The following is a 14,051-nucleotide window of genomic DNA, read 5'->3' on the forward strand; positions in this document are numbered from 1 at the left end:
ACAATACCATTGTTAGTTTGCAAAATCATACGCACTAACTGAGAATCCACCCAATATTTTGAAAGGTTTTTATCTTTGATAATATGTAGCCCTATGTCCTCTTTCTTACTCAACCCTCTTCTGAAAAGAGACTTGTCAACCTTCTATAGGTGATTTTCAATAGCACTCTTCATTATAACAGTTGGGCATTTCACAGATGCCAGGTAATGTTTGTTCACAAGGTCCTGCATGGTAAAGCACTAGTCTGTCTCATGTCTTAGGACATGAGAAAGATACACACACATAGGTATGGTTCTGGCTTGTTTCTGCTTTAGGAAGGCTAACATTACAATCTTACTTGATGTAACTTTATTATATTTTCTCTATGTGCATGAGAAATACCAAGGCTTTAAAGAAATTAAGCAATTAACACCCAAGTCAGGATCTCATTGAGCCCTTCCAAGTGTTCTTATCCACAGCACTGACCATTAGAGATATTGACTGCCATTAGAGATATTGAATACCAACATCCAGGCTAATCTGGGTAAATTTACTTCCTGGGTAAATCTGTAATAGACACAAATGAAATGGAAGAGTGGCAAGTATCTGTTGAGAGAAGGGTTGTTCCGCATAGGTCCAGCTCCATATTAACTATTTCATGCATTAACCTGTTGGGTTTTTTTTTTTTCCCATACTCTGCAACATGTACTTGCTCTGTTTCAGAGGTGTCCTGTCTCAGTCCTTGAGTAGCTTTAAATTCCACTATCTATCTCAGATCTGTCTTCTGCAGTTTGTACTTCAACCTTACTTTTCTAGTCAACCCCTATCTCTTCAGTTCTTTAAACAATATCTACCTTCTCCTACTAGTGCACTACCTCTTTTCTTCATCCATTTCATGTCTGCCAGTTCATAATAGCCTTCTACAGCTTCTCAACAGAAATTAAAAATTTCTCCCTTGCCAAACCCACCATATATCTTTATTGGCCTCATTATGTTCTTCAACAAGACCATCTTTGTTTATGCCTTCTCAATCTGCAAGCTTAGTTTTTTACTGCATTTTGATGGCATGACTTTTACCTAACTCTTTAGAATGAACACAGATGAAGCAGAAGGACACTAAAAGCAGAAGAGAGAGAACCACTTTTCTTGTTCCCAGTGTAGCAAGATATGGAGTTGCACAAGCAAACTATAAAGTGGATGGAAAATGACTGGACTGCTAGTCTCAATAGATTTTTATCAGCAGTTCAGATCTGGCAATGCACTATTTCATTAACCACAAGGATGAAGGGGAAAATTGTGTCCCTGGGAAGTTAATGACAAATATCAAACTGTGGGGGAGAGGGCATGCAGAGTGATGGATCTGCTGCAAATTAAGGCTGCCATTCAGGGGGACCTCAACAGGCTGGAGAAATGGCCCAAAGAGAATCTCATGAAGCTCAACACTGGAAAATGCAGAGCCTTGCACCTGGGATAGGATAACCCTGCAGAAACATGGAAGAGGCTTAAAAGCAGCTCTCCAGAGAATGCCCTGAAGGTGCTGGCGAACAACCTGAACAGAAGTCAGCAGTGTGCCCTGGCAGCAAGAAAGGACAAATACATCCTGGGTTGTACTAATGTAAACAGAGGCAAGCAGCTGAGAACAGAGCTTGTTCTCCTCTCCTCAGCACTTGAAAGACTGCTCTCAATTTGGAGCTTCCAAACTGAAGGCAGTCTGACAAACTGGAGCAAGTCCAGTGGACAGCCATCCAGAGAAGGAGAGGGCTGAAACAAATGGCATATGAGGAGATGTTAAGAGAATTGAATTTGTTTAATCTTCTGGAGAGAAGACTAAGACGGGATTTTATTGCTGTTCTGATTTGAACAGAACATTGACCACATAATCTCCCAGAGAGCCCTTCAAATTTACATGACTCTGTGATCCTCATCTATTAGTAACTTGCCTCAGCCCACAGTAATAATTGCAGAAAAAGTCCTGCTCAAAATCCATGTAGCATGGATTTTGAAGCATATGCAATGAAGCAGTCTCACACATCTTGTCAGAGAAAGATGCTTTTGCAACCAAATTAATTATAATCACAGAGAGAATGGAGAATGCATAACACATGCAATTTAGCTATCAAATTCAAATAAATTCCCACTGTGAGTGGTGAGAGTCATCAAGAGTTTCTAGCTTAAATTTCAACAGGTTTTCTGTGAAAAATCAGACAAAAATAACCCTGATCAATAGCACCCCCCACTACCAAATGTCAGAGCTGTATCTATAATATGAAGGTGTCTAGGCACCCCAATCAAAACAGTGAGGGAAGTTTTGCATTAGTATAGCAAAATACTCTAGAAAGCTTCTGTTAAAAAATTAAAAACAAAATTATCTGAGATGATCATCTAACAGAAAATACGACCCAAAGCTTGACAACATAAGTAACCAACACAGAGAGGCATCTAGACTGTTACTAGACCTGTCTGCACATTAAGTGGAGTTTTGCTCTAGAGTGTTTAAATTTCTCTGTAGAATTATATTTAGCTCCATTTCATTTAGGTTTATATTGTTTGGATCAAGAAGAAACAGTAATAGTAAACAGTAGTAAGTTTTTGATGTGCAACCAGCTTCAGCAATGTTAGACTCCTTAAGCTGCAATATAACTTGCACATATTCTTAATGCACACCTCTTACGGTTGTACTGGTTCTGATATTCCTGCTATTAAGATCTTCAGCTATATTATTTTATGCAGGATTCTCATATAATACTTTATCCATGAACCTAATTAAAATGTTCTTAGATATTTAATATTCTGCTGACCCACCATTTCCAGGATTTGAATGTTTTACCTCTTATCTATACCCCTGTAGATGAAAATGTAGGATTATATTCCTCATAGCACAGCAAGACAAAGCTATAAACACTTTTAATCCCATAAATCTAAATAATCCAAACCACGTAAAACTGTTGCAAGGTAATAAATATGCTACAGTGGCTCATATGCTGGCAATATACACATTTTTCCTTGCTTGCATTTATCAGTTGGGCTAAAGGAGGAGTACATTTTATTTCAGAAGCAAAGAAAAAAAGCTGTTCTTTGACATACTAATTCCCCAAAGATATCGAGATTTGGTGCTCATTCTATGCCACAGTATTCTTTGCCACCACTACAGTTTCCTGGACACAAGGATTCTGTGATATGTAATTTGAAACAGGGATCTTACTGTCAAGATCAATCTGTAACTAATAACCAAAGCAGAGAACACTTATTTAAATTAATTTTCTTTAGATACCAGCTGATAAAAGTTACAGAAGAATAACTAGATACTACTTGATTGAGATTGCTCAGCAATGCAAATGGTTTTTTTTTAATGTTTACTAGCTTTACAACCTGAAAACATAGATAAAAAGGTAATATGTAACATTTTCATTTTGCCAAAGCTCAGATTTTATAGTACCTTTCTTCGATAGTAAAATTAAATTATGCTTTTAGAGTTAGCAGCTCCTAAGCTTCCATCTGTTTACAGATCAACTTGAAGAAGACAAAACCAAGTTTCTAAAAACCTGGAATATTTTTCATGGATTTATGATGCAATGAAGATCTTGTTTCATAAACCTGAATTACACTTAAAGTGAAAAACTTTTACCAATGGCTTCCATGCACTAGGAAAAGGAAGTAATATTTTCCTATTTATATAGGTGCTGACTGTTGTGTCATTAGACAAGTTTGTCATTGCAAAGGTTGAAAGACCACTGCAATTGTTATTCACATCTATCAAACAAAATTTATGTTTAGGACAGTCATATGGTCCTCTATGTTTTCTGAGGACCCTATTTCCTCTTTCTATCAACAGGTAAAGAAGTAAAGCCAGATCACACCTGAATACAATTTTGGTATGAATACCATGCAAAGGAAGAAGACTACCCTGCAGGGTTATGATCTTCCTGTCTCTAATATGTATCACTGTTACTATTTGGTACATTAAATCTCATAAGCAGTATCTCACATAGTCAGAGAGAGACAGAGACCTGCTGGGGAGAATCCAACAGAGAGCCATGAGAATGACTACGAGACTTCAGTACCTCTCCTATGAAGAGAGACTGAGCGGCCTGGGGCTGTTTAGTCTTGAGAAGACTGAGAGGGGATCTCATCAATGTCTATAAATATCTGAGGGCTGGGTGTCACAGTATCACAGTATAATTAAGGTTGGAAGAGACCTCGAGGATCATCGAGTCCAACCTGTCACCACAGACCTCATGACCAGACCATGGCACCAAGTGCCACATCCAATCTCCTCTTGAACACCTCCAGGGACAAGTGGGTGGGGCCAATCTCTTTCTGGTGATGTGCACTAATAAGACAAGAAACAACGGATTCAAGCTTGAACATAGAAGATTTCACCTCAACATGAGGAAAAACTTCTTTACAGTGAGGGTGATAGAGCACTGGAACAGGCTGCCCAGAGAGGTTGTGAAGTCTTTCCAAACCCACCTGGATCCATTCCCATGCAGACTACCCTAAGCGATCCTGCTTTTGCAGGTGGGTTGGACTTGAGGATCTCCTGAGGTCCCTACCAACCTCTTATGTACTGTGATAATGTGATACTGTGATATTCTTGCACCAGAAGAAGAAATATCTTGAGTCTGATTATGCAAGAACCCTACCAGCAACTGGAATCTGAGCTTGGCTGAAAAGCAGAAATGCTTTACCTTGGCCAGTGTCACACTGATCAGGGTTCCTAATGAACTGTGTGTGGTAAATTATGACCTTTTGCAGTTCACTGGAAAGGCCACCCAAACACATAGGGAGAGTGTACAACCTCAGATGTGACTTCTCTCTGTACAGCACATTTTATAAACAGCCCTTGTAATAAATGCAATGAAAGAAGCACTTTAAATTAGAATGTTGAAGGCCAGCATTTCCACTCTAATCTCAGTTCTGATGCCCGAAGAGATAACGGAAAACTCCCTGCAGGCAGATGAGGAAGCTTATGATTTGTTTCAGTGCTTCATTGTTAACATCAAATTATCAAAATCTCAGTTTGTTAGAAGTGGATTCATTTCAGTTGCAGGCCTCCTCTCCTCCCTGTTTGTTTGGAGCCATGCCTTTAGCTCTGATTGGCCTTTCTTGTTGGTTTAATAAAAAATGCTGTCATTCAACAGTCACTTTGCAATTGCTGAAGGAGCTGGTGCCAACAACTAATGCTTTCCCTATCAGAGCAGATATGGCCAGCAGTGTATGTTGTTTCAATACCCTCAGAGAAAGAGTGATCAAGGCCAATGACATGGAGCCAATTCCCCCTCTTCCTCTCAAGGGACATATAGCAGCATATATTTAAGGGACACTGCAAATAGTGACATAGTGGTGGAGCTAATTTCAAATAACATTGGACTTCACTGGGCATCCACCTTCATCCCATATATATCTGTACCAGAATGAGTCATTTTAGCTATACTTTACAGTCATGAAAGAGAAGCTTGCACTTTTAGATCCTAATGTACCTGGTCTATACTAATCAGGTGCCATAGAAAGAGAGTGATCCCAACAAAACACTAAATGAGTGAGTGAGTGGTGTGTGCTTTCACAGTTCCTCTTTCTCTCCACATTTCCGCAGACTAAGAAGAGAGTCCATGTGAAGGTTTGATGCTGTTGTCCATGCCACATGCTGTTTGAGGTGTTCTAGGTGATGACCTCTACTGACACCCACGTCCTACTTCACAAAGGTATGGCTACACAGTAAGCCCTGTGTTATATGTGCTGGGCCCATCTGACTGCCTAAGGAATGGAAAACTGAGTAAAGACAGACCTGTGTGTCTACATTTAATCAGATGAAGCCCATCCATGTGAGCTACTTGAAGAAACATGGGGTATGGTCACAAGTTTTAAGTTCACATGGAAAGAAGCTGGTATATGGAGCACTTCTGGGTCTGCGGTTTATGCTGAAAATACCTTTGCTGAAAAGATGAAGACAGTTTTCTTCAATAAGAAGAGAACCTCAAAGAGGAAGCTAACAGAAAGCGAGATCCATCTCTCTGTGTTGGCAGAAAGCGAGATGATGAGAAAACATCACAGCTCTTTATTAATTTCCACCACTGCATGGCCTTATTCTAGGGCACAAGGATGCACAGAACACATACTCCTCAGCAGTATGGGTTGGTAAGCTCATGGTACAAGCATACTTACAGCAGGAACCACATCAGCACATTCTCTAAGAAGAGCTGAAGAAACAGCAAAGTTGGTTCGTAGAAGACCCTTACAACTATAATGTGTATCTTGGAACATTAACAGTTTTATCTTTACAATATTTCTGTCAGATAGTTAACTCTATGTTTACCTCTCTCTTTCATTACAGTCAACTATTGCTGTAAAATTGTCAGAGATATCAATACAAGCTCTGACAACAGGAACAAGTGTTCAAGAAACTTCCTGAACACTTGAACTATTCAAGTGAGGACCTGAGAACAGGTATATTCTTTACAGCAAAATAAACCAACCAACCAACAAAAGCACTACATGACATAGTACTCCTTCATATTACAGAATACCTCATGCTACATAAACTAAAATAATACTTGAATTTTTAGTTTATTGTAACATTCTTTTGATTTTAAAATTTGGGGAAATCCTCTCTGTTTTGTACTCACCATGAACAGCTACAAAGATTCATAATCACAGTATCACTAAGGTTGGAAGAGACCTCGAGGATCATCGAGTCCAACCTGTCACCACAGACCTCATGACTAGACCATGGCACCAAGTGCCACATCCAATCTCCTCTTGAACACCTCCAGGGACGGTGACTGCACCACCTCCCTGGGCAGCCCGTTCCAATGACTAATGACTCTCTCCTTGAAGAACTTTATCCTCACCTCGAGTCTAAATTTCCCCTAGTGCAGCTTGAGACTGTCCCCCCTTGTTCTGGTGCTGGTTGCCTGGGAGAAGAGACCAACCCCTTCCTGGCTATAACCACCTTTCAGGTAGTTGTAATGAATCAGAGAAGGTATATAATACATATCAGGTGAAGTAACTGTTTTTCAGACTGATAGATTTATGAACTACAGCAGAACAGGGATCAACCTACATTTGTAATCCTTCTCAGTTTAAGCAAGCACTAAAATTAAAGCTCTGATCATATTGGTTGGAACAGCAGTTTTAAACTTATCCAATTTCAATATGATAACTGGGACTAAAGCTAAATACTTCTATATTAATCTAAACCTAGAACCTGAATAACTAGGTACTCACAAACTAGCCACTAAAAGTGAAGGAGCAAAGATTTTTCCTCTTGTTTCTGTTTGCACACTGATATGCCCTGCCTCTCTCACTCACTATAGACTGACAGACAGCTGCCTCGTCAGGTGCAGTACATTTTCATATGGGTTTTTGACAAATTTGTAAAAATTATTTTACTTCAGATACAAGAGGTGCAAACTCAGTGGGAATATAACACACTGGCAGAGCAAAAAAGCTTAATTTTTGCTGTTGTCTGTAGGAATTTACTGAGGTTAATTAGCTATTGAAAGGCTTCTTGTTTTTTCCCTGAATGAATAAAATCCTGCCAAAAAAAACCCCACAATTAGATAACTACAACTCAAATTTAGTAGTGAAGAATAAAAGAATTTATTGCAATATCCCTGAATACAAGATTTCCTGTGATAAGAATCAACTACTTGTCAGCATTTAATAAAAAGAGAAACCTAATATGAAAATGATTGAGAAAACAAAATAAACTATGAGATTTTAAGAGAATTACAAACATAGTTAGTGCTATTTCTTCTCCCTTTTACTGGAAGATACAGGCATTGTAAGATAAGGAAAAGGTATTATAGCTTGGCTCCCTATAAAAACAGGCACCAGGTCAGACATACGAAGGGTCAAGTTAAAGACATTCATTAATTAAGCCCCTTCTTTTCTTCTCAGATTCTGACATCCCCTGATTTAGAGAATCCGGAAAGGAGGAGATTGGTATATTTTTCATATTCTTTACAAAATCATTCTTTGCTTTATGTATGATTTTGTTCTTCATCTAGATATAGAAGCCTGTCATAATCTTGCAATAACAGACAAAGACTCAGAAAAGGAAAAATTCATCGAAAGAAATTAAATGTAACTTCAGAATTAATACATGCATAGCGACACACAAGCCTATAGTCAGCATGATTTTGAATACTTATTAGAAAATCAAATTGCATTAAAATTTTCCCTTATCTCATACAGTCAGTCTTGTGACTGAAGATTTTTAACATTTTATCCAAGCATTAACAGAACATAGTTTCAGTTCCAATCTATGATTATTTGTTATCCTAACCACTTGTATAACTGAACGCAGCATTTGCATCTCAAACCCAAAGTATAATAAGATAATGAAATGCAAATATTTCTGTCTTAAAAGCCAAAGAGCACAATTTCATTAACAGAAAGATAAATGAGAATTGCAGAGGAGTCTTTTCAAGGTTAAATTTTATTATACAAGCAAACAGACATATCTTATACTGATTACGATCCACTTTAAAATCTGTTAGCGTTTTTGGCTCAAGAACTTTTACCTATACCATTCTTACTTATAGGTTGTTCCAGAAATTCAATATTTTGTTATCTAGACATCTTCTAGTCTCCAGTATAAATATATTTATTCATCACCAGATTACACTGCTCCATGGCCTCTTTTCTCCCATAACCCAGCTGAAACCAATGAGACTATCCAAATGAATAAAGCAAGCAGGAAATTGATGCACTATAATATTTTTTAAATCCATGTTCTTAAACCTATGATTAAATATTTAAATATTTCCCAGACACTGAATACCTATTCAAATTATTTTAACAGACTATTGAGGATTTAATTCATTGCAAAACAGAAGAATAAAGGCCTAATATTTAATGGTGTGGGGGGTGATAATTTTGTAAGTAGAATCTTGCAAAAATGAAAATAAATTAAAAAACTAACAGGGTTTATCAATTCAATTCCAACAGTGCTCTGCCTGTTAAAAAAAATATAATCATTTCAATAGATAATCACTTTGATACACATTTGTTATTATGGTTGGATGGAGCCATCAAATCATGTGTATAATGCTGCATGTAGAAAAACTACCTGTATATTCATGATCATAGATTCACCTAATTACTGCTGCATTAAGCCTCACCAATTGCACTTGACAAAAACATGTCTTCAAAGGAGATACCCATTCTTTATCAAAAATGTCAGAAAATGGTGAATCCAGCACTGGCCTTACTCCAGTAGGTGTTTGTTTGGCCCAGTAGTTAAACTAAACAAGCACAAAAATTTTATTTTGATGTCTTAAACGTCAATTCACTGTTTAAAAATAAAAGGACATTGTTTCCATATCTAACTTCTAATTCCAGGTGATTCTTGGGTTTGATTCCTCTTGAAGTAAAACACCCTGACTATGGTACATTTTGTGTATTTCATCTTCACAAACTCACTACTCTACTGCCTGCATACCTAAGGTCACTTACACACTTTTCACCATTTGTTTGCACTGGTTCATGTCAAAAAACCGCAACCTTTAATCTAGCACAAAGTGCAGTTTCACTCTCAATTCATTGGTAATCATTCAAGATCTTGATGTTCTGATATATATTCATTCTTCCTAAAGGCACTGTTTGAACTAGTTCAGTTCACAGATCATTGACATAACGGTTACCTATCATTTCACCAGCCTTTATTCCATCTGCTCCCCAAAACTGCATAACCATTTGTAAAAAGTGCAATCATCATCTGTTTCTTTAGACCAGATTCTGCTACCAGATTCTGAGTTAGACTGTGTTTAGGAACACAGGCTGCTGTTCACAGTAACATGTTATATTGTGCAATTAAGACTGTCGGAGTCTGGCCCTCAACAGAGGAAAAATAACTAACTTCTATTTTTTCAGCCATTCCATTTCTAGCAAACTTATCTGCATCTCTCAAACAGAGACAGAGAGTTGGGGAGGGGAGGGAGGTGGAATAAAAATACTTCTGTTCACTTTGATTCACTGGGGCCCAGTATAATAAGTGAATACAAATATATTGCAGAAACATGAATGGTGTGGGTGCTGGTGTGTATGACTATATTTTCTGCAAGCTACAGTTTTATCCATAAGCTACATTTGCTTCAAAAATTACATAAATGTTTTTGCAACTGACAAGAAATATTTAAATCAAGGAAAATCATTCCCCATCTTCAAAGATACTTTTATCTTTCTATCCCAGACCAAACTAAAGCCCTTCTATTGGGGGACAAAAATATAAAAAACCCCAAAATCTTATCTTTGGAATGGCAGCATGCAGATTTATGGTTGATATATATCACTGTGCAATGAAGAATGCAGGTTCATATGTGCACAGCTCTTACAATAGCTCACGAAGGTAGTTACTGATTGAAATACTGTCCCTGATTCAATTCTAACAGTTTGATTAGGAAGGATATTGTGCTTCTGAAACACTCCCTGTATAACTCACTTCTTACACTGTAAAGAAACCCAGAGGAGAAAAATACTCTATCAGCTAATAGCCGAACAAACAACTACTTACACCCGGAAATGTGTGATGGTGGATGCCTTTTTAATACACTTCAGACAGTGATACTAATATATTACAACAGGGAAGTTGTTTGCTATTCTTTAATCAATTATGATTTCATGTTTCTCCAGAAATTGTTTATGCTTGTTATGCAATTTGTTTCTCATTTATGCAGTTTTCAAACTTACAGCTTACAGTCACACTATGGTCTAGATATCATGTACGATTCAATTAAATCCTATGGACTTTTACACAAAAAAGAAAAGATTAGTGGATACGTATTTCCACATTATAATTTTCTCAGTTCATCTGTATAAAGAAGAAAGACAAATTATCTTTTGCATTTACCTGTAGAAGGCTGGAGGAGCAGCTTCCCTCATCCCAAAGCTGCCCTGTTCATTTTCAAGGTAATAGGGTACCTGTTGGCTGTGATGATGGATGAAGGGTGAGAGTTGGGGTGCCGTTTGCAAGAACACCACTGGGCTTGGCGGAACATTGTTCAGTGAGTGAAATCCTGCCAGACTGCTGGTACCAAAAGATTCAGAAGTAGGGGCATAAGAGAGAGTTGTAGAGCTGTACACTGGAGCTGTAGTACCAAAATCATAAGCGGCTCCTTCTGGGTAGTTAAAAACTCCTGTCTTGTTGCTCTCCACGTACATGTCGCTGAGCGATCTTTCCAGGGGAATCTTCAGCTGAGGTCTGCTCAGTGACTCCAGTTCAGTGCCTTGAATCTGGTGCAGCAGAGTAACTCCAGAGGTTTTGGTGTGAAGGGTCATGGTCAGTGCTAATAGCAGTGAGCAAGGAACATATCTGCTTTTACTGTCAACAGCAAGATCGGCAGCTGGTAATTCACCTAAAAAAAATACCAGAACCTATTCTGAGGCTCAGAAGAAATCATAATAAAGCAGCACTACACAGGTATTACTCTAATCTCAGAAAGGAGGAGGATACAAACTAATGCAGAGTGAGCACTGAAAATGCACATTCTCTCTCTCCCCCTCCCTTCCTCTCCCTCTAACTTTTAGGAACTCCTCATCTGCACTAATATGCATTACAAGGTGCTGGACACAAGCCAGAAACTCTTGCCTTGTGTCGACATTGGTTTAAACATCACTTCAGAACCAATTAGTTTTGGAGTTATACCAAATAATTGTTCCTCTAAATGTTACTTCATTCTTACTAGTCATTTAATTTTTCACTTCAGGGTAGCCAGTGCTTTGCAGCAACTAACGGGAAAGGACACTTAAATTCAAGCAGGAAGATCAGTCCAGTGGTCAAGCAGATTACTGCCTTTTATTTCCTCAGCAGGCTCCAATCTATCTCTGCTTATCTCTCCTTCTGTTTGATTCATTTTCATGTTTGCTAGAAATATGTAATGTGTACATTGTTAACGACCCTGGGTAGGACTATGCTGTGACTGAGATAGGGCAAAGCAGAATGTGTGCGTCCAAGCATATGAGTCTCTCTGTGTTTTTGTGTCTGTTTGTGTTTCAGGAACCTCAGTCAATAAACTAGCTAACTAAATTAAAGGGTTTACAATATCTATGTGAAGAAAAGGCTTATAATATAATGTCATGAGTGATAGCAACTTCAAGTTACTGCAGTGTAATAGTAACATTAAAGAGTGGGAAAGCTTTAGATTAGCCTACAAATATCTCTGCGAAATTGTGAAACAAAGCATCATTCAGATTTTGCCACAAGAAGATCCTAAAAGTTAGGGGGAAAAATATTTGATTGCATGACCTGTGAATTGAGTATAGGAAATTGCTTTTCCTAGTCCTGAAAACAAAAGTTCAGCAAACCTGAATCTTTAAATCATATTAGAAAATCAGGTACTCAAAAATAATCAAATGGAATCAGATCTAAAATAAACTGAAATGCCTCTCAAAGTTATATTTAGGAAAAAAAAAGGGGGGGTGAGGAGAGACAATATAATGAAAAGGTGTGGCATGCATGCTTCATCTTGCCATCTCACTCTATGTAATTTTAACTTTGCATGGACTAGTCCTCCTGAACCAGCTAAACAAAAACCTCCAGAAATGGTTTCAAGCTCTCTAACTTTATTGCTGTGGTCTGTGGTTCAGTTAGAAAAATAGGCCAATGCCATCCCCAAATGCATTAATATATGGGCTCCAGTTAGTATGCTTTGAATACTAGCGAAGACTGTACTATACTTAAGTAACTCTAGTTATTAAGCTCAACCTACAAAAAAGTTGAAGCAACTGATAAACTGAACATGCAGATCACCAATACCTTCACAAAAAGTTTACAAAAATGTTTTTATTTTAGTAATACCACATTTTCAGAACTTATACTGAAATAGTCTGAAAGACTATTCTGAAGCAATATACATTCGTACCTCTGCAGGCACACAGCTAAAACAGCGCACACATAAATATGTACTTGATAGATTTCCTCACCCGCCCAGCCACCCTCCCTACCCTGTTCAAATTTCAAATTGTAGACTTTGATCAAAGAGATAAGCTTGTTTAAATAACACTGGACTAAACATGTTCCCAGTTTAAAAAAAATTATAATCAGATGATCATACCCAGCAGTTCAGAAAGTCTTCGAAGAGATACTCTGAAAATACACCAGACAGTCAGAGAAAAAAAAAAGAGTGTGTTCATGTTTGCATAGAGTAGGCGAACATGTATCTGCAGAGACTCACAAAACAGCAAGCAAGCATAGCTCTCAGCAGCCTATCTGCTGGGCTACACAGACTGAAATGAATGGCAATTACAAGTTTAAGGTCAGTCACTCAGATTTCATTTCATGCTTTGGTAATACATTGCGGGGAAAAGCATTCTTTCATACTAAACTGCATTTGAGAATTACTGTGAATCTGCCTGCCATAAGGAGTACCCACTTCTCAAGTGTGCTACAAAATGGACTTTAAATTTGTATTTAAATCATCACACAACATGTATGTTATGTTAGAATTGCAGTATTGACAGGCAAAAAAGTACTCCAGCATATTAGCTATGCAGAAGATGGAACATATAAGTCTGCACACACAGAGCTGACTTCTGAGTGCATCCTGTGTAACCTCAGTGCTTCTAGCTTACAGTTTTTAATAACTTAATTCTTTCAGAGGAATTCTGTGATTTGGGGGAGACAAATGTTTAAAATTTCCACCGTATGCATAGAGTAAAGTAAAGGCACGATCGTTTTTCCATACCATTTAAACTGGGGACCCTATGGGCAATTTTCCACAAGATAGTGTGGACTTTTAAAGTCCTACTCCCTAAAAGGGCTCAAAAAAATGTTAATGCCACCAATAAAGTCTTAGGGGCTGCCTAGGAATCTTGTGCTAGCATCCTGTAATGTTTGACTTACTTTTCCTGTGAAAGAAAGGCAAGAGAGCAAGAAAGAGCAAGGGTGAGGCTGGGAGTTAGTTAAACTAAATTCCATGAAGGAGTTGAATTTTTTATTTATGTGTACTGCAAAAAAAAAAAAAATCCATTCTCCATTTTATATGTGGGATGTTTCGTAATAAAAAGCTATGAAATGCAACAGATTATCAAAAGGGTTATTTTTCATGTCCTGTGTGGTCATGACTATCCTA

The 14,051-nt window shown here is 37.8% G+C and overlaps 1 protein-coding gene across 1 annotated transcript in view; it reads right to left on the minus strand.

Annotated features, from left to right (window-relative positions):
• Positions 1-14,051, minus strand: part of ESR1 (estrogen receptor 1) — a 170,239-nt gene that overhangs the window by 107,118 nt on the left and 49,070 nt on the right. Inside the window, 1 exon segment of the mRNA XM_068151748.1 lies at positions 10,832-11,336. Coding sequence (XP_068007849.1) covers positions 10,832-11,336 — 505 coding nt within the window.

The sequence above is a fragment of the Melanerpes formicivorus genome, unplaced genomic scaffold (genome assembly GCF_026170545.1).
Source record: "Melanerpes formicivorus ecotype bairdi unplaced genomic scaffold, bMelFor1.0.p_v2 SCAF_2, whole genome shotgun sequence".
NCBI lineage: Eukaryota > Metazoa > Chordata > Aves > Piciformes > Picidae > Melanerpes > Melanerpes formicivorus.